The 21,824-nt window shown below is 37.1% G+C and overlaps 1 protein-coding gene across 4 annotated transcripts in view; it reads right to left on the minus strand.

Annotated features, from left to right (window-relative positions):
• DIAPH2 (diaphanous related formin 2) overlaps nt 1-21,824 on the minus strand; it is an 825,716-nt gene that overhangs the window by 453,267 nt on the left and 350,625 nt on the right. For all 4 annotated transcript variants that reach the window (XM_087427460.1, XM_014795691.2, XM_087427457.1 and 1 more), the window contains 2 exons: nt 11,380-11,481; nt 9,241-9,335 (listed from right to left, as the gene is read on the minus strand). In XM_087427460.1, the coding sequence (XP_087283586.1) occupies nt 9,241-9,335; nt 11,380-11,481 (197 nt within the window). The remainder of the gene's footprint in view (nt 1-9,240; nt 9,336-11,379; nt 11,482-21,824) is intronic.

Consider the following 21,824-nt stretch of genomic DNA (forward strand, 5'->3'; position numbering starts at 1 on the left):
GTTAATCTTTTCTATTGTTTTCTTGTTTTCTATTCATTTAATTCCGCTCTAATCTTTATTTTTTCCTTCCTTCTGCTAAATTTTGGCTTAGGTTTTTATTCTTTATGTTTTTATTCTTTACACCTTGAGGTGTAAAGTTAGGTGGTTTATTTGAGATCTATCTCTTTTTCTTGATATATGTGTTTATCCCTATAAATTTCTCTGTAAGACGTGCTTTTATTCCACCCTATAATGTTTGGTATGTCGTTTTCACTTGTCTCAAGATATTTTTTTATTTCCCATTTTTTCATGTTTGATTCATTACTTGTTCAGGAGTGTGTTGTTTAATTACCATGTATTCATGCATTTTCCATCTTTCCTCCTGTTATTGATTTCTAGTTCTATACCACTGCGGTCAGAAAAGATACTCAATATGATTTCAATCTTCTTAAATTTGCTAAGACTTTTTTGCTACCTATCATATGATATATCCTGGAGAATTTTCCATGTGCAGTTGAGAAGAATGTATATTCTGCTGCTGTTGGATGGAATGTTCTGTATCTGTCTGTCAGGTCCATTTGGTCTACAATGTTGTTCAAATCCACTGTTTTCTTACTGATTCTCTGTTTGGATGATCTATGCATTGTTGCAAGCGGGGTATTAAAGTACCCAACTATTATTTTTTTACTGTTTATGTCTCCTTTTAGTTCTATTAGTATTTACTTTACATATTTAAGTGTTCCAATGTTGGGTACATAAATATTTACAATTGTTATATCTTCTTGATGAACTGATCCCTTTATCATAATATAATGACCTTCTTTGTCTGTATTGACCATTTTTTGGTTAGTATATTTTGTCTGATATAAGTATAATAGCTTCTACTTTCTTTTCATTACTATTTGCCTGAAATAACTTTTTCCGTCCCTTCACTCTCAATCTATAAATGTCCTTAAAGCTAAAGTGAGTCTCTTATAGACAGCATATAGTTGGATCTTATTTTTCTATCCATTCAGCCATTCTATGTCTTTTGAGTGGAGAATTCAATCCATTTACATTTAAAGCAATTATTGCTAGTTAAGGGCTTGCTATTGCCTTTTGTTAATTGTTTCCAAGACTATTTTGTATATTCTTTGTTCCTTGATTTCGCTATTGCTCTCATCCTTTGTGATGTGAATAGTGTTTGTGTCATTATGCTTTGACACTTTTATCATAATCTTTCATGTATCTACTATAGGTTTTTCCTTTGTGATTACCATGAGGCTTACAGAAAATGTATTTATAACAACACATTTAAACCTGAAAAACACTTAACATTGATAGCATACAAAAACTTTATAATTTTACTTCTCCCTCCCCTCACATCTTAGGTTATTTTAGGTTATTGATGTTATTATACTTTACATCTTCTTTTTATACTATGTATCTAATACCAGATTGTTGTAGTTATGATTATTTTTAAAACATTTGTTTTGTAACTTTTAAACTTGAGTTTTAAGTGAATTATATGCCATCATTACAATATTAGAGAATCTGACTTTGACGATATATTTGCCAATACCAGCGAGTTTTACACATTCATATATTTTTATGATTTAAATTAGCATCCTTTCATTTCAGCTTGAAAAACACCATTTAGCATTTCTTTGTGTGTGTTGGTGTGGGTGTGGTTGTGGGTGCGTGTGCGTGTGTGTGCGCGTGTGTGTGAGGAAGATCAGCCCTGAGCTAACATCCAGGCCAATCCTCCTCTTTTTGCTGAGGAAGACTGCCCCTAACATCTATTTCCAATCATCCTTTTTTTTTTTCCCTTTTTCTCCCCAGAGCCCCAATAGATAGTTGTACGTCATATTTGCACATTCTTCTAGTTGCTGTACGTGGGACGCCACCTCAGCATGGCCGGACAAGCAGTGTGTCAGGGCGCACCCGGGATCCGAACCCGGGCCACCAGTAGCAAAGCGTGTGCACTTAACCGCTAAGCCACAGGGCGGGCCCCTCATTTAGCATTTCTTGTACAGCAGGTCTAGTAGTGACGAACTCCAGTTTCTGTTAGTTTGAGAAAATTTTTATTTTTTCTTCAGTTCTGGAGGACAGCTTTCTCAGGTATAATAGTCTTGGTTGACAGTTTTTTTTCTTTCACTATTTTGAATATATCATCCCACAATCTCCTTGCCTGCAATGTTTCTCTTCAGAAATCTTCTGATATTTCTGTAGGCTTTCTCCACTTTTTCATTCTTTTTTCTTTTTACTTAGGTGACTGGATAATTTCAAATGACCTATCTTCCAGTTAACTCATTCTTTCTTCTGCTTGATTGACAGTGATGTTGAATCTCTCTATCGACTTCTTCAGTCACTGTATTCTTTAATTCTAGGACTTCTGTTTGGCTTCTTTCGGTGGTTACAATTTCTTTATTGAACTTCTCATTTTGTTCATGCATTGTTTTCCCAATTTTCTTTAGTTGTCTTTCTGTGTGCTCCTGTAGTCCACTGAACTTCTTTAAGAGATTATTAATTCTTTTTCAGAAAGTTCATAGATCTCCATTACTCTAGGGTCAGTTACTGGAGCTTCATTAATTTTCTGTGGTGGTGTCATTTTTACCTGATTCTTTGTGACTCTTGATTTCTTGCATTAGTATTTGTGCATTTGAGTAAGTGTTCTCCTCTTCTAGACTTTACATGTATGCTTCAGCAGGGAAAGACCTTCACATGTCAGCTCACCTCAGAGTACTAGTCGGGTAAGCTGGTAGTGTCTGTGGGCAGGTGGGGCTTGCTATCAGGGTCTCTAGTTTGACGAGGCCATTGCCTGTTATCTGAGGTTAGAGGGAGTGCCACTGGTTAGGCTCCATGGTTGGGTGGGCCTGCTGGCTGGGCTCTGCATTCAAGCAGGACCACTGGGTGGTCTCCTTGATGGGGTTGCCTATTGGCTGTGCTCCGTGATCAAGTAGGGCCACTAGCTGCATTCTGCAATCAGCTCTGGTCAGGCAAGTTCGCAGGCTGTCCCCCCTGGCAGGATGGTGCTACCGGTTGGAATCTGCAATTGCGTAGGGCTTTGGCCTGGGCTCTGCAATTGCTCCTGGTCAGCTGAGGTCTCAGGCTGTGCTACTTGAGTGGATGGTGCTGCTGGCTGAAATATGTTCAGCTGAGGCTGCAGGCTGTGCTCCGCTATGAAGTGAGGCTGCAGACTATGCCCTGATGTTAGGCAAGGTTGAATACCGGGCTTCATGGTCAGGTAGGCTGCTGGCTGTGCTCCACTGCTAGGCAAGGTCACAGACTGGGCTCTCTAGTCAAGAGGAGCCTCCAACTGTGTTCCATAGTTGGGTGGGGCTAGAGACCATGCTCTCTGGTCAGGCATGGTTGCTTTCCAGGCTCCCTCATAAGGGAGAGTTGCAGGCAATACTCCATGATTGGGTGGGGTACCTCACTGGGCTCCCTGTCTCGGTGAGGCCACAGGCTGTGTTCAGGAATCAGGCAGGGTCATGTGCTGTACTCTGCTGCTGGGTGGGGCCTTAGGCTGAACTCTGTCTCTTGGTGTTACTGTAGGTTGGGCTCCAAGGCTGCCCAGGGTCACTGTTCAGGATCCCTGGTTACATGAGGCCAGAAAGTATGCTCAAAAGTTGGGCAGGGCTGCTTGCTTGATCCCTGCCCAAGCAAGGCTGTAGGACGGGTTCCATAGCTGCCTGAGTTCTCTGGCCAGGCTTCTTGGACACATGAGACTGGAGGCTATGCTCAGCAGTTGTGCAGGGCTGCAAATTTGCTTCCATGACCAAGCAGGGGGTAGAACAGGTTCCATGGCTGGTACAGCCCATTGACTAGGAACTCAAATCAGGTAGAACTGTCAACTGAACTCCCTGGCTAGATGGGGCCACCAATTTCACTCTGAAGATTGGCAGAGCCACTGGTTGAGATCTCTGCTCGGGCACTTCTTACAAGCAGGAATGTGGTCTGCCTAGATCTGAGTGCTGGTTGCTGTAAGCCCCACCCCTTTTTTCCATCTCTATCTGATCCCCAGTAGTCAAGCCCCGAAGATTTCCCCAATGATCTCCAAGAGGTAAGACACAAGTGGGCCTTCTGGGAAGCATCCCACAATGCTGGGGGATCTGGATGTCCATCTAGGGTTCTCTTTTCTCACTGGCTCCCACAGGCCAAGGGGGGGCCCTCTTGGTGTGGCACCATGCCAGTCTCAGGAGGGGCAATGTGGTCAGAATGTAGCTGCTCCTCTTACCCTTCTAATATGGTCATTCTTGGTCTCTGTGGTCTATGAGGGTGCATTAGCCTCACCCTTGGGTCTGGGATTTTCATAGTGGTGTCTATTCTATGGATAGTTGTGAGAGGGACTAAGTTGGGAACAAGTTATGTGTGCCATCTTGATTGGGAAACTTTTCTGTACCTGTTTCTAGCCTTTTTATCTATGCCATAAACTCTTTAATGCCAGCTATGGATCTCTTCTCAGAATAAAATAAAATATATACAAATACAAAAGAAACCAATTATATTACAATAGTTATCAACACATTTACAAAAATAAATTGTGGTGTAATAACAGATGTGCTTCTTGATTAAAGCATTAAAAAATAAGATCTAGTGGCAGCTTTAATAACTGGTGTAATTTTGAAGTAGTAATGACTGTAAACAATATTTCAAGATATCTGCCACAAATTTAATGTGATATGAAAATATTTATTATTTCTATTAGTAACAAAGTTAGAGGTACTATTAATACTACTTTGGTCTGTTGTCTACATTGTTAATCAAATGAAACACTAAACATTAGTTAGATGTTAAAGAAAATAAAGATGCAGTATTTTTCACATTTAAATTCAGGAGTCCCTGAATTCTCTCCATGAGTCCCCAAAGGGGACTTTGAACGCCTGGTTATCAGCCTCTGCTTTATACATATCTCTGTAAATTATTCTGCAGTAATATTATACTGCCTTCTATGTTAATCATCTTTTTCCTGCATATGCTTTGTAAATATGACGATAAGCTCCCTACCAACATCAATTTCCTCAGCATTTAAGAATCATATGCATGCACTAATGTTCTAAAACAGAACATACTTTTGTTTTTCCCTTAACACTGAATCACTTTTTTGAAACTAATAGTTTCATTTCTTTGCCAATATTCTATATGTAAGTTTGTCTGCAAATATTTCATTTTTACCTCTGATATCCTAAAAACACTTATTGGTCTTAGATTGTTCTCTCAATGGATTAAATTTAATTACACTGAAGCAGATTTTCAAAGCCGAAATAATGACTCCTAAAATCACCTAAATTTAGTGCACATTACTTGGAACTAATTCATAATTGCATATATTAAAAGCTCCTCAACCATCTCAGGATATGATGTACTTTTTAAATGTTTCTATGTGTTCCTGTAAGTATTTTAGGACATTTCAACTTCTTCCACAAAGGGAACTCAGTTTCTAGCATACATTTAGATATTTTGAAATAAAGGAGACATTAGTATTTTTTTTAATAAACTTAAAATTGGGGCTTGATCAAGCTGATTAAATAAAAGTATTTTTTTTTTGTAGCAAGACATTTATCTTGCCAAAGAACTAAAATTAAAATCTATTAGTTGTCTGCCAGAGAAGAGCCTATTGACCCACACTAGGAGAGACAATACTGGTGTTAATTTCAGTCTCTGGGAAGAAATGTGTCCTTTTAATTGTTTTTTGTTGTTTTTGTTGTTATGAGGAGAAAACTATGCCACAGGAGCAACAAACTATGATTATGCATGGATGGAGTTTAGCACTGTAATCAAATAGAACTTACAACAAAGTTAATCTGATGATACATATTTAATGTTATGCATTATTGATGTGCTACATGGTAATTAGACATAAATGGTAAACAGCTCCTATGAACAGCAAATTGATGTTACTTTTGCATCACTGAAGCAAATGTTTATGGGATGGGAGGGAGAAAGAGACACTGGTGGTGATTCTAGTCTTTTCTCTTGCTGAGAGAAGCAGTCTCCCTTGGGTGCTGGAAAATCAAATAACTGTTTCAAGCCAGGACCTTCCTCCTTATCAGAAGATACTCACACACTTGATTTGTCTAGATAAATTCAATACTAAGTTTTAATAACTCAGGTGAGTTACTCACAACATGTGCCTTGTACCGGAGCACCACAATTTCAGTCATGCATACTATTAAATTACATGTTAAACTGTTTTCTCCAACAAGCAGAACTAAGAAAATGAGTGTTGATTGAGCAGGGTAAGGAATGAGAAGAAATTCTAGAGTATCTGGCATTGAGCAGGAAAGCAAGCTGCTGGAAAAAAAGTCCTGAGTAGTCTGCTTTCAACAAAAAGAAGGCACAAAATTGGTGGGGCAAAGGATGCAAGGGGTAAAACGCACAGATATGTGAAAAAGAAAAGAGATAAAGGCTTACAAAAGGGAGCGGAGGTCTAGAAAAGAGGAAGAGATGAGATAGGCCCAGGCAAACCCTTCCACAGCAAACAGGAAATGCATGGAAGGATCAGGCGTAACACTCACCTTTCCACAGTACAATCCAACATTTAGCATAATAATATGATTTCAAAGGCAGTTGTTTTGACTGCACAGTGGATAAGATTAAACCAGCAAATTCAAGAATTTAGACATAATTTACTACCATCTCCACATTGTAAGCAATTCACTCCTCCCAAACTGACCACGCTTACCCAATTTAAAGAGACCAACAAATATATATGGTTTGTGCTACTAAATAAAGTGAAACGAAGAAACAAAAATCCCAGGTAATACATTTCTATACACACGTTTTAAAAACTTATTGCAATATTAGAGGAACATTCAGAAGGAACTTTTTCTGCTTCTTACATTCCCTAAAGAGTTGAAAACATGACTTAAAAAATAATAAATGTGGGCCGGCCCAGTGGCTTGGCGGTTGACAGCACGCTCCGCTGCTGGTGGCCCGGGTTCGGATCCCGGGCGCACACCGACGTACCGCTTCTCCGGCCATGCTGGAGCCGCGTCCCACATACAGCAACTAGAAGGATGTGCAACTATGACATACAACTATCTACTGGGGCTTTGGGGGAAAAAATAAATAAATAAATAAATAAAATTAAAAAAATAATAAATGTTTTTAATGTTACCGGCGAATAAATACCGCAGAAACATTCTGCATATTTACATTTTTTTTATTTATCAAGGCATGTGAAGGAAAAGCTACATAATTTTAATGGGTAAAATGAATGGCTACATCAATTAATTCTTCAAAATATGGTTCTATTTTACTATAATTTGATTATACAGAAAAGATTAGAAAGCTTCAATTATTGAGTAGGAGTCAGAAGTTTGTTTGTCTTATATTACTTTAAAATTAAACTGTACAATTAAAAAAAAGAGGGAGGACTAAATGACAGTTAGGTTTCATGCCTTGCTCATTGTGATGTAGGGGAGCATAATTTGCTACCCCAAAACATGTGTCTTTGGCTTGATTATTTTTAAGAACAAAAGACTTGGTAAGAAACTTTGACTGACCTTCCCCATAACTGCCAAAAAAATTTTAAGATAAAAGGCCTGTGTCCAGGAAGGAGGTGTCACCATAGATAACTATAGTATAATATGAACTAGGTGTGGGAGACAGGGAGGAAGCTAGCAAGGCCCATTTGATCAAAGTCTTCTCCATATCCCATTGTCTTTGCAAGGCATGGAAAACATTTGTTTACCAAATATTTGCTTTTCCATCTCCACCTGAATTGCCTTCCTCCCCTTTGCAGTCCCAAACCACTACTCCCAATATCCTCTTTTGTCTTTAGCTGATGATGGTATTTAAGGCGGTGACTTTGGGCATTTTGGCAAGTTACTCAGTTTTCCTGGATTTCTCCCATGTATACATGTTATTAAAACTTGTTTGATTTTCTCCTGTTGTTCTGTCTCATGTCAATTTAATTCTTAGACCAGCCAGTAGAACCTAGAAGGGCAGAGGAACATTTCTTCCTCCCTGACACTGACTATTCTGCAAAAAATCAAGGGACGAAGACAGGCAGAAGAAATATAATCAGCTTTCCAGTTCAACTCCAAAGAACTATGGACATGCTAATTGCACAGAGAAAAACATTCTTTTAACTTTGTGAATTTCTCATCAAAGTATAACTCTTATTGAGATTAATATAGGTGTGTCATGACAATAAAGAACCTATATAAACTCATTAAACCTTATTCCTATAGAAAATAAATATATTTATAATTAAAACATATACATGAGGTAAACTGTAATGCAAACCTACACTACAAAATGGAGGAATTTCCATTTAGACATAGCCTGTTCAATTGACAAACACTGCTTCTCTGAGTTTAGAGACAGTCTGAGGGGGATATAGCAAAACTATTTCAGCATAAACTACTCAGTCTTCTTAAAGTCAAAACAAACTGCATGGCTCAAAAACAAACATACAAAAAAACTACAATGACTACACCCTTCCTTTAAAAACTCTTTGCAGTTCTTCCTTCCAGAATTAAACCAGACAGGGCTGGACATAACCAGAATTCTAATAATATGTTATATCTTTTATAGTGCTTTATTCTACAAAGCACTTTATTTAGTTTCCTCCTCACAGTGAGCCTGTCATCTCAGATGAGGAGACAGATGTTTAGCAAGCTGAAATAGTTTGCCTAAAGGAAGCAGAATAGTAGAATAGAAAGAGCAATAGCTTTAGAGTCATGATAGACCTTCTTTTGAATCCCAGCTCTGCTGATCTGTGACTTGCCAGCTTTGTGACGTTAGGCAGTCTTTCTAAGCCTCAGTTTCCTTATCTGTAAAATGGGGATAATAATATTTATCTCATAGGATTGTTGTAGGATTAAATGAGATAAGTGCTTGACACAATCCCCAGCACATGTTAAGTGCCTAACAAAAGATAACTTTACCGTTTACCCATTGATTTTGAGCAAGCTATTTAACCTCTTGGCCTCTCTGCTTTTACATCCACAAAATGGCAATAACAATATCTACTTAACAGAGTCATTGTGATGATGCAAGACATGCAATTTTGTGTACAGTGAATGACAGGAAATGGTATGTCTACATATTCATAAACTTAAATTTAAAAGGACACATATCTAATAAATGGCAGAACCAGACCTGGAACCTAGATCTTCTATGTTGAGTCCTCTTACTATCAACACAGCTAGACACTCCTGATTCTATTATCCAAATACAGAAGAACATTTTCTCACAACTCCATTAAGAAGATAGCAATTTAGAAATACCGGTGAAAATAAATATTAAAAGGAAAATATGAAAGTTTACCTGAATTAAGGCCTCACTCAACATGTCTTCATTAACCTCCAGAATAATGTTTTTTATATCTTCATATGGCATACGATATGATCCCAGGAAGATAGCTAAAATAAAAATTGATTTTATTAAAAATAGAACAGCATCAAAATTCTAAAGTCCTAATAAATACCTGATTCCTATTTCGTAGACTCAAAATATGAAATTTCTATCACTAATATTAATTTACAGAGTTATGAACAAACAAAAGTAGTTTCCATTTGAATGATTATACTACTCATCTAGGCAAAATAGCATATTATCTCAGGCTCTAATGTTTATAGCTCATGCATATTTATATACAAAATAAAACTCCTACTAATAGCACTGATGACTACATGCTTATGCATTATACATTGAGCTGATACAAAATGACCAATGAAGAGTTAGAGATTTTATTTCAATTTGGCCTGTTAATTCAACGTAGAATTTAGTGTGAAAATTGTCAACAAAACAAACACAGTACTTTTCAGGAATTACAATAAAGTAACCAAATAAAAAAAATAATATCTATCTACTTTTCAGTTCTCCTACATAAGAAAAAATTAAAGTGTCTGAATCATCAATGTTCTCTGCATTCCTGCTGACATTCATGTGGCATACTATTTTATATATATTATATATATTAATATATTATATACTATTTTATATATTGAATCATAATTTTCTGGATATATATTATGTCATATTGAAATAATTCACCAAATTTTACCTAGAAAAGCTTACATTTACTCAGAAAGTATTTTTCAACAATACACTCCACTTTAACCTCCACTAAACATACTTTTGAAAGAACATTTGTGTGTTGTTATCACCAGAACATGAACATATTCCTAAGAACTTTTTTTTCATGAGAAATTCTATATGACTGCACTGCTACCTAAGGAAAATAAATCCTCACTGTCTAGGCAAATGATTACCTAGACGAAAACACCAAATGAGATGTCGATAATCTAAATAAATAATGTTGACAGATAGCAACTAGCAATTAAGATCATACTGTACTTTAAAAAAAAAGTACTGAACATCGACTTTATAAAGAAAATGTACTGTCAGGTAAGCAATGTACACATTCACAACAGCTATTAGGAGACTGCTTTTCTGACGGCAAGATTCCTACCGACACAAGAAAGATGAGTTGTTTATTTTAATCTGATTCCCTATAGCTCATTCCTTAACAAAATAAACTCCCATGATATTTCTTTGCGTAATTAGAAATGCTTGATGTGTTGCAATTTGTCATGCATAGTGTTTTAGTATCCTCAGAATATAAACACAGCCTAGTGTGGAGACAAAAAGAAAATGCTGAATTCAATCCAGAGGGGAGAAGATGTCAAAGTAAAACTTAAGGCCAACTTAAATGAAGATGGGTTTAACTGACCAGCTGCCTTAGCAAAAGCATACTTAAGGGCTGACTGGTTTGCTAAAGGCTTAAAGGTTCACTCACCAGTTTTAAAGCGGAGCGCTTAACAATTTAACTAGCTCACATCACAATTACTTCAAATATAAAGGAATAGCAGTAAAACGATTTGCCCAATGTGACTAGTGAATACTCTAAAACTATCACTCCCAGGCCTAGGCAGAAGGAAAATCAATAACATTCTTTTCAACAATGCCTTCTGACTTACTGCATCCTCTAACAATGCTCGATTACCAGTATTTCCAAAGCTTTATTATTCATAAGTTTCATCTGGCCTGACCAATACTAAAAGGTCTCCATTCTGGCTGAATGACAAAAAGGCAACCCACATCATGTTTACACAGAATTTTGTTTCTAGAAGACGCTAACCACACCAGTTCAAAGAATTTACAACTTTGTTTACAAAATTTTTTTTTATTTTATTTATTTATTTTTCCCCCCAAAGCCCTAGCAGATAGTTGTAGGTCATAGCTGCACATGCTTCTAGTTGCTGCATGTGGGACGCAGCCTCAGCATGGCCGGAGAAGCGGTGCGTCAGTGCGCGCCAGGGATAGAACCCGGGCCACCAGCAGCGGAGCACGCGTACTTAACCACTAAGCCATGGGGCCGGCCCTACAACTTTGTTTAAATACTTTCAACAACCCCACACCACCACCATAGCCACCACCCCTTATGCAGAAATTATCACATACACAGATTCTGGGCTGTCTTGGGATCCAAAACTCTCAATTCTTTCACCTTCTTTTTTGGAGGCAGGGTCTTCTTTTCTTCTGGAGCTTCTGGATTCTTTTGAACTGCAAGAAAAATGTTGATTCATAAACAATAATTGTACGAATCCAAATACACAGAATAACAATAGTAACGCATATTAACTACATTAATAAAGCTCATGCCAAAATCAATAAATGTGTTTATTTCATTAGTTCAAGGAAGAGGATAAACATAAAAATATAGACCTGTTTAGAGGTTTCCCTACAAATTAAATATCACCACTTAAGCAGAAAAGATAAGCCAAATAGAACCAAAAATCAATTGCTTGCTTCTTACCTAATGTGCCACATTTATTACTCCTTTTTACAAGGGACCTACAGCAGCACTGGAATTAAATATATAGTAAAATCTCCCTAATTTGGACTAATTCAGGAAAAAGGCAGACACGAATTGATCCTAAAGTATGCTAAAATTTAGGCATGTCTTTAATTCAGTGAAATTGTTTTAAAGTACTTAGGTAACAGTAGCACCCATTTGCATATATATAATTAACGGACCTCAAAGACATGGTCTTCTGAGGAAGTTAGCTTTGTCTCCCTCAGCATTTTTTCAGTACTATTTGCTTTCTTAGAACAAAAGATTTATTTATGCTGTATTCAGAAGGTAACTCCCTAGTTCAGAACAGCTAAAATGACCTGAACCTGTGAGGAGTGGCAGTGCCAAGGAGTGGCTTTAACCCCCCATAACCTCCATCAGACTTCCTCCAAATAAGCCAGCCCAAAAACCAAAGTAAAAAATAATGTGGCTGCCTGCTATGAAAACCAAGCTTTATGTCAATCCCCTAAACCCCTCCTATACAGAAATTCTCCAGCTACCATTATACTTATGTGTTGGCAGTTTACTTCTTCTAATATAAAAATAGGGTTGTAGGTAATGGGACCGTGAAAAAATACGAGAAAAGTAAAGCCAACAATTTTTTTTTCAATCAAGTAGAGTGATATGCTCTTGCCCCCAAAGTCATGCTGCTAAAATTTATCACTGAATCATATGGTCATAGTCATGCTACTTCTTTACTACTTTTAAACATATAACTTCATCTTGAGGCAATAATATGTTTATTATTTTACTTTATCTGATCTTTGTCAAGGAAACCACAAATGAGTAACTGATTTTCTTTAGAGGAAAAGCAACACACAACCACAGCATGTTTTTGGTAAGCTATGTGTTCACAGATGTTAGCACCTGAAAAACTTTCTAGACATGTTATAGAATGAATTAAAATATTGCAAGTCCATTAACACCGTCTTTGTTTTAATGGTGCAAAACATAGGAAAATTAAATGAACTGATTACAAAAATAACAGATAAATTACCTGAATAACTCAAGTCTTAACAGTTAGTTCTAAGCTTTATTGGTATAAATCATCTAAAGTAATGCAGCATCTGAGCAGACTAGATAATAATTACACTTGGAAATCATGATCTTACGAGAGATGACAAGTAGTTTACACGTTTACTCAACATAATTGAGTTATTGCTACTACAGTAAGAAAAGTGATTTTTAATATATTTCTTTTAAAATCATCACAAATGTTCCTCAAAGTATCTAAGAGCACAATGTCTTTCCTATGCAATAATCGGCATTTTAATTTATTCTAATTTTCCAGCCACTCTCAGCTTAAGGCAACTCTATATAAAGAAATGACAGTTCAAGAGTTGTTCCCTTTGTCAATAAAAAAAAAAAGTGCTGAATTGTGTTGAAATTACTTGTAGAATCATTCAGAAATTTTAACCTACTCAAAGAAATAGTCAAGAAAACTGTTCTAATATCTCGATATGCCTTAAACCCCACTATGGGAGGCTAGTTATTTAAGTACATATAGGATGAAAATGCTGTAGTACGAAAGATATATTAAGATTATTCTGCAAACTAACAGACTCCTGACTAACCCAGGCATGCATAATGCTCATTTGTATGACTTCATGTTTTTTATTTTTTTCATTAAAATATATTTCAACCTCTCCCCTTTTCAAATGAACGAGTGGTTTAAACTTAAGATTAGATACCTTACATATCTGAGTTCACAGTTTGGTTTTCTGAATCCTAATATATTTCCTTATATTATGCAACTTGACCTTATCCTGGGTTCAAGAAAAGGTAAGAATTCCAGGAGTGGGCACTGTTATTCTGAGAATCACTAGAACAAAGCTAGTTTAAAATAGCTCCTTAGCTAGACAGGCTTTAAGAAACAATAATGTTTTTACCATGATCAGTAGGTACTGACCAGTGGCTGTTATTGCCTTTGCCTTTCTTGTCTTTAAAAGCATTCCCTAGGGATCACAACCACAAGCTTAGATAAATAGAGAATTTGAAGAGAGGCAATATGAAACTTATCCAGATAGTATTAAAGGTTTCATATATTAAAAATTCCCTGCTTTCATAACAACTACAAAATGCCACTTGTCCTAAGATGCTTTTACTCCATATATGTTTCTAGTGCTTACAAAACTTAAATATTCCATAACTTGATTAAAAAATGGGCAATTCCATAACTCGATTATAACTTGAATAGAGATTTCTCTAATAAAGACATACACATGGACAACATGTACATGAAAATATGCTCAACATCACTAATCATCAGGGAAATGCAAATCAAAACTACAATGAGATATAACCTTACACCTAATAGAATGGCTATTATCAAAAATATAAAGATAAGTGTTGGCGAGGATGTGGAGAAAAGGGAATTCTTGTATACTGACGGTGGGAATGTAAATTGATACAACCACTATGGAAAACTATTTGGAAGATTCTCAAAAAATTAAAAATAGAGCTACCATATGATCCAGCAATCCCACTTCTGGATATATATCGAAAAGAATTGAAATCAGAATCCTAAAGCAATATCTACATTCCCATGTTTACTGCAGCATTATTTGCAATAGCCAAGATATGGAAACAATCTAAATGTCCATCAAAGAATGAAGGAATCAAGAAAATGTGGTATATACATACAATAGACTATTATTCAGCCTTAAAAAATAAGGAAATCCTGCCATATGCAACAATATGGATGAACCTGGAGGACGTTATGCTAAGTGAAATAAGCCAGTCACAGAAAGAGAAATATGATTCCACTCAAATGAAGCATTTAAAATGTCAAATTCATAGAAACAAAGAGCAGAAGGTTGGTTGCCAGGGGTTAGTGAGAGGGGAAATGGAGAGTTGCTGTCCAATGGGTATGAAGTTTCAGTTATACAAGATGAATAAGTTCTAGAGATCTGCTGTTCAAAATTGTGCCTATAGTTAACAATACTGCATTATACACTGCAAAATTTGTGAAGAGGGTAAATCTCAGGTTAACTGTTTATAACAATAAAAAAAATAAAAATTAAATTAATTTAAAACAAAAATTATAGCGTTTCTATAATTATTTGAAATTACTTGGATGGGACTAAAGAGATTTTTTTTAAGTCTCAATACAAAAACTTCAAGAAGTGATTTGGTCACCAATGGCTCTATGGTCCTCAGGTTCATAATGAGGCCTCTCCCTGTGCAAACGAAAAACCATACAGCCACTGGGTTCGAATCCAATGGATTAAGTTAATTTGAGTGTTCAAATTAGCACGGCTAATCGACCAAATAATAAGGAAACATTATAAAATATTGTCTGTAGGAAGATAATGATATAGTAATACAGACATTTGTATTATTATTACAGATATGTTAACATCAAGATACTAATTTTCTAAGGTAAAACGCCAATGGAGTATTCTTATATTTCCTTTAATACATGGATTTTTACATGCAATTGTACTATAAATTTATTCCTTTACAACTGAGGGATGCTCATCGGCATAAATAAAGTAAACATGGCTATATTCTTTCCCCAATCTAATTTAGGCAATGTTTAGGAATCCCCTATTAATTTCTGCCATCCCAGTGGATACACAGAACATGTGACAAGATGTGTGCAATATGTAGCAAATACTAAGATATTATAAATGGGTAACATTGAAAGATTTGCATAGCGATAACTTAAACATAAATCATAATAAAACCTTTGTAACTAATTTATCTCAAAATTAGTGAGAAAGATTGATTCCTAAAGTCGACATCAATACTACTCATTCATTGATTCATTCATCCAGCAAATACTTGTTGAATACCTACTATGTGTTAGCCTAGCAAGTGCATATAATGGTACACAAGACTTAAACATCTACTCATATCTCTTAAATACGTGGCATATTTAAACTAATTAATTATTGAATAATCTCCAAAAGATATCAAACATTTGTAATTTTCTTTACCTATAATATTATAGCTAAAATGAATACATGCATATCACTCAGCAAATTCTTTTTGTTGTATTTTTGAATCAGCATCCACTGATGTGTTACATCATATTATAAGGAACATGTGGAGAAGTAAAAGTCTGACACTTCGTATTAAGTGCACTATATACAAAGGCAGGGTAAAAAAAGCTAACAATAGTAGTGTTAAAAACCACATTGAAAATTTATATAACTTCATGCATACATGTATGTATATTCAACAAGTAAATGCCCAACTGTTGTTTCAGATATATCATACAAATATAAGAATTGTGATCTCTCTACATAAATACATACATTATCCATATGTATACAATTCCAGAGGTGGTTCTAACTGTATGGAAATAACTGTTCATATATTAGTTGAAATAGGTGTTATTTTCAATTAATAATTTGATGTTAAAATGAGTGCAAGTATGACAATGGGAGGGAGGGAAAATTTACTATGATTTCTGTGTGTGATGGCTGCAATAATTTTTTTCATTTAATTGTTATTTTCCAGTGTTTTTTAAAATCTTTATCCTTGCATTTCTGGTAATATTATAAAAACACAATTAAAAAATGGGCAAAAAATTACGTATTTAGACATACACAACACATATGCATATATATGTATACATACATACGAAATACACAAAAGACGAAAGTCTAAGAATAATAACTACGACAATAATAATTGTAGTAATAGTACTAGTAGTAGTAACCACAACCACAGTCATCACAACCACCACCAAAATCAACTTTTATTAAATATCTGCTCTATGCACGGCACTAACTAATTTAATTTTTATATCACCTCATACGATAGGTATTACCACTGTCATTTTACAAAGGAGGAAACTAAGAAACAGAAAAATTGAGTCATTTTCCCAAGATCATATCGCAAGTAATAAAAAGATGCTAAATCTCACCAGAAATCAGGGAAATGCAAATGAAAACCACCAGTGAAATACCAGTTCAGAGTCATCAAATTGGAAATAAAAAAAAGTCTCAGAATACCAAGTATGGATAAGAAGATGGAGAAATAAGAATTTGATTGTACCATCAGTGGCAGTAAAAATGGGAACAACCTTAAAATAAACATTTATTAACATCTAATATTAATAAGGTGTGCTTACCATAAGTATAACCCAATCCTTCCACTTACAGGTCAAACAGTCAAGGAGACAAGGATGGTCACAGCGGCAAAGTTTATAACAATACAAAAATTAGAAACAACCCACTGCCAGGGTTTTTGGAATGGATAAATAAATTGTGGTATATTGATATAACGCAATACAACCCAGCATTTACAGGGATTGTACTATAGCTAAATATTTCAACAGGAATAGATCCCAAATACAATGCTGAATGGAAAAAGGAAAGTGGTAAAAGATGGTACATGCACTGTAACAGCATGCATCTAAATTAAAAATAAAACACAGACTAACCTTATGTATTGTTGATAGATGAGTATATATACATATAGCAAAATAATAAACACATAGAATGGATACTCAGCTGATGAATGACAGTGCTTCTCTTAGGGAGGAAAGTGATCCAGAAAGAAGTAGAACCCTGGAAACTTCAAATTTCTCTCTAATGTTTTATCTTGAAAGCAAAGATCAGTAGCAAATATGACTAAATGTTAACATTTGTTCATTATGGGAGGCTGGTACATGGGTGTTTGCTATCTTGACCTTTGCAAATTTCCATTTTTCACTATAAAAATAAAAATCCAATGACAAGGAAACTCTCTGGGTTGGAAGTCAAGATGGCGGCGTACGCAGACTCTGAACTCACCTCCTCCCGTGGACACAGCCAATTTACAACTACTCGTGGAAAAATTAACCCTGAGAGAGAACTAAAAACTGGATAAGAGGGACACCTGCAACAACAGACAATCCTAACTGAGGTAGAAGAGGTAGAAACTCCCTTCTGGAGAGGAGAAATGCCGCCTTCACAAGCCGTAGCGCCGCACAAGCCGCAGCGCCTCACGGCCGCCCGGGACCATCCCACAGGTACGCAGCCTCCTCGGAGGCGCGGGGCCCTGAGCCGGGGAGCGCCCCCGCTGTGGGCATTTTGTGGACCCAGCAAAATCGAGACGAGTGGCATAATATCTGACTTTGCCTGCTACTAAAGCAATGGGGAGCACCCCCAGAAAAGCTGGTTCACAAAGAAATTAAAACCGGCTCTTAAAGGGCCCACGCGCAAACTCACCCGTTTCAGAAAGCATCCTAAAATCACCAGAAAGAAAGGTGCACAGTGCTTTGGTGAAAAGAGACTCACCTAACAGGTCCTGTGTCCATCTCAGTGCGAGGTGAGACCACTCCAGGGACTGGGACATTGGCGGCCGCCATTGTTGTGGCCTGGTGTGGGTGGGCTAACACAGATGCCATTGGAGTTCTCCCTGGGGCCTGCTAGCCCAGGTCTGCCCCACCCACTAGAGTACCGATTTAATCCAGCTCAGCTAGGGCAGGCAACCCACCCTAGAGATGGGCTCCACCCAAGAACAAGCCCTCAGGCAACTTGTGGGCCTGCATAGATTGGTGACTGGATTCTCTGCAGCCTGGCAACTGAGCCGACTTCAGTGGGGCAGGGCATGCACAAGGAGCAGGTGGAGAGTGTGGGGCGGTGGTGGAGTGTGTGGGGCTCCCGCCATGGAGAGACTGGGTCCGCTTCAGGAGGTCGGGGTGCGTACACGGGGCAGGACTGTGTTGACTGTGTGTGTGGACCTGTGGGCAGCAGGGCTTGTCAGCTGCAGAAGACGTGTGCTTCTCAGAGACCCACATATGGGGTTTGCCCCACCTTCCAAAGCCTGAAGCAATTGGGTGCTCCCGTGACTGAGGCCAGCCCCACCCAGCTACAATCCTCAGAGAGCTGACAAGAGACCTAAAGGCTGGAGGCTTATAGCAATTGTAAGCCCCTGAGCATAACAGCCTGCCACGCTGGGGGCCTACTCACTTAAAAGAAATACTGCAACACAAATGTGGTATTAGAACTTGCAGCCAACTGTGCTGGGGCTCCCCACACCTGATAAAGAGACTGAAGGGCCCACAACAACTACAAGAAGCTGAGCATTACAACAGCTGGCCAGGAGCATAACTAGGCCTCCATGGGCGCCTACAGGGAGAGCAAACAGGCCACAACAGAAGGACACACGTAGCCCACATAGGGGTCACCACTGGAACATTGAGAACTGAGGGAAGCACACTGCAGGCCTGCTAAGCCACCACTTACATAAGATCACCTATCCAAGAGCAGGATACATAGCTGACCTACGTGATACGTAGACACAAGTGCAGGGAAAGATGCAAAATGAGGCGGCAAAGGAATACATTCCAAGTAAGGGAACAGGACAAAATGCCAGAAAAGGAACTAAGTGAAACAGAAATGAGCAACCTACCTGACAGAGAGTTCAAACAAAGAGTGGTAAGGATGCTCACTGATCTGGGGAGAAGAATATATAACTCAGTGAGAATGTCAACAAAGAAATGGAAGATATAAAAAAGAACTAATCAGAAATGAAGAATACGATACTGGAAATGAAAAATTCACTAGAGGGACTCAAAAGCAGAGTAGAGGATACAGAAGAACGGATCTGTGAGCTGGACAAAAGACTAGAAGAAATTACCCAAGCTGAACAGGTAAAAGAGAAAAGAATTAAAAAGAGTGAGGACAGTCTAAGCGACCTCTGGGACAACATCAAGCGTACTAACATCCGTGTTATAGGTGTCCAGGAAGGAGAAGAGCGAGATAAAGGGGCAGAGAATCTATTTCAAGAAACAGTAGATGAAAATTTCCCTAACCTAAGGAAGGAAAAAGACATCCAGGTACAGGAAGCACAGAGAGCCCCAAACAAGATAACCCCAAAGAGGCCCACACCAAGACACATCATAATGACAATGTCCAGAATTAAGGATAAAGAGAGAATCCTAAAAGCCTCAAGAGAAAGTCAAGTTACATACAAAGGAAGCCCCATAAGGCTATCAGCTGACTTCTCAGCAGAAACCTTACAGGCTAGAAGAGAATGCCACGATATATTTAAAGTGCTAAAAGGAAAAAACTTACAGCCAAGAACACTGTACCCAGCAAGGTTATCATTCAAAATGGAAGGAGAGATCAAAAATTTCCCAGACAAGCAAAAATTAAAGGAGTTTGTCACCAAGAAACCAGTGCTACAAGAAGTGTTAAGGGACTGATTTAAGGGGAAAACAGAAGACCACAAATAGGAAAAATTATCTATTTCCATGATAAGAGGGTAATGGATACAAATGCACAAAAAAGAGGTTAGATATGATATCAAAAACATAAAAGGAGGGAGGAGGGGAGTTAAAGAGTACAGCTTTCAGACAGAGGTCAAACTAAAGAGACCATCAATTCTGTAAAGAAGAAGGAAGGAACAGAGAAGGACTACTAAAACACTGAGAAAAAAAAAGTTAAAACATGACAGTAAGTACATACTTATCAATAGCTACTTTAAACGTCAATGGACTAAATGCTCCAATTAAAAGGCATAGGGTGGCTGATTGGATAAAAAAACAAGACCCACATATATGCTGCATACAAGAGACACACTTCAAACTGAAAGTGAAGGGTTGGAAAAAGATACTCCACACAAATGGCAATGAAAAGAAAGCTGGGGTAGCAGTACTCATATCAGAAAAAATAGACTTTAAAACAAAAGCTGTAAAAAGAGACAAAGAAGGGCATTACATAATGATCAAGGGAACAATCCAACAAGAGGATATAACACCTGTAAATATCTATGCACCCAATGTAGGTGCACCTAAATATGTAAAGCAATTATTAACAGACATAAAAACAGAAATAGACAGTAACACAATAATAGTAGGGGAATTTAACACTCCACTTACTCCAATGGATAGATCATCCAAAAAGAAGATCAATAAGGAAACATTGGCCTTAAATGATACACTAGAACAGATGGACCTAGTAGATATATTCAGAGCATTCCATTCAAAAACAAAAGAATACACGTTCTTTTCAAATGCACATGGAACATTCTCCAGGATTGATCACATATTAGGCCACAAAACAAGTCTCCATAAATTTAAGAAGATTGAAATAATACCAAGCATCTTTTCTGACCACAACAGTATGAAACTAGCCATCAACTATAGGAAGAAAATCAGAAAAGGCACAAATGCGTGGAGATTAAACAAAATGCTACTGAACAACGACTGGGTCAACGAAGAAATCAAAGAATAAATCAAAAAATACCTGTAGACAAATGAAAATGAACATATGGCATGCCAGAATTTATGGGATACAGCAAAAGCAGTTCTAAGAATGAAGTTTATAGCAATACAGTCCTATCTCAACAAACAAGAAAAATCTCAAATAAACAATCTAACAATGCACCTAAAGGAACTGGAAAAAGAAGAACAAACAAAGCCCAAAATCAGTAGAAGAAGGGAAATAATAAAAATCAGAGCAGAAATAAATGAAATAGAGACCAAAAAACAATAGAAAAAATTAGTAAAACCCAGAGCTGGTTCTTTGAAAAGATAAACAAAATTGACAAACCTTAGCTAGACTCACCAAGAAAAAAAGAGAGAAGGCACAAATAAGTAAAATCAGAAATGAAAGAGGAGAAATTACAACAGACACCTCAAAAATACAAAAGTACAAAAATACAAAATACAAAATACAAAAATACAAAAGAGAATACTATGAAAAGCTATATGCCAACCAATTCGACAATCTCGGAAGAAATAGATAAATGCTTAGAATCATACAACCTTCCAAAACTGGATCAAGAAGAAGTAGAGAATTTGAATAGACCAATCACCAGTAAGGAGATCGAAACAGCAATCAAAAACCTCCCTGAAATTAAAGTCCAGGACCAGACAGCTTCCCTGGTGAATTCTACCAAACTTTCAAAGAAGACTTAATACCTAACCTTCTCAAACTCTTCCAAAAAATGGAGGAGTGGGGGAAGCTCCCTAACTCATTCTACGAAGCTGACATTACCCTGATACCAAAACTAGACAAGGACAACACAAAAAAAGAAAATTACAGGCCAATATCACTGGTGAACATCGATGCAAAAATCCTCAACAAAATACTAGCAAATCGAATAC

The sequence above is a fragment of the Ceratotherium simum genome, chromosome X (assembly GCF_057802395.1).
Source record: "Ceratotherium simum simum isolate JZ-2026a chromosome X, ASM5780239v1, whole genome shotgun sequence".
Taxonomy (NCBI): Eukaryota; Metazoa; Chordata; class Mammalia; order Perissodactyla; family Rhinocerotidae; genus Ceratotherium; species Ceratotherium simum.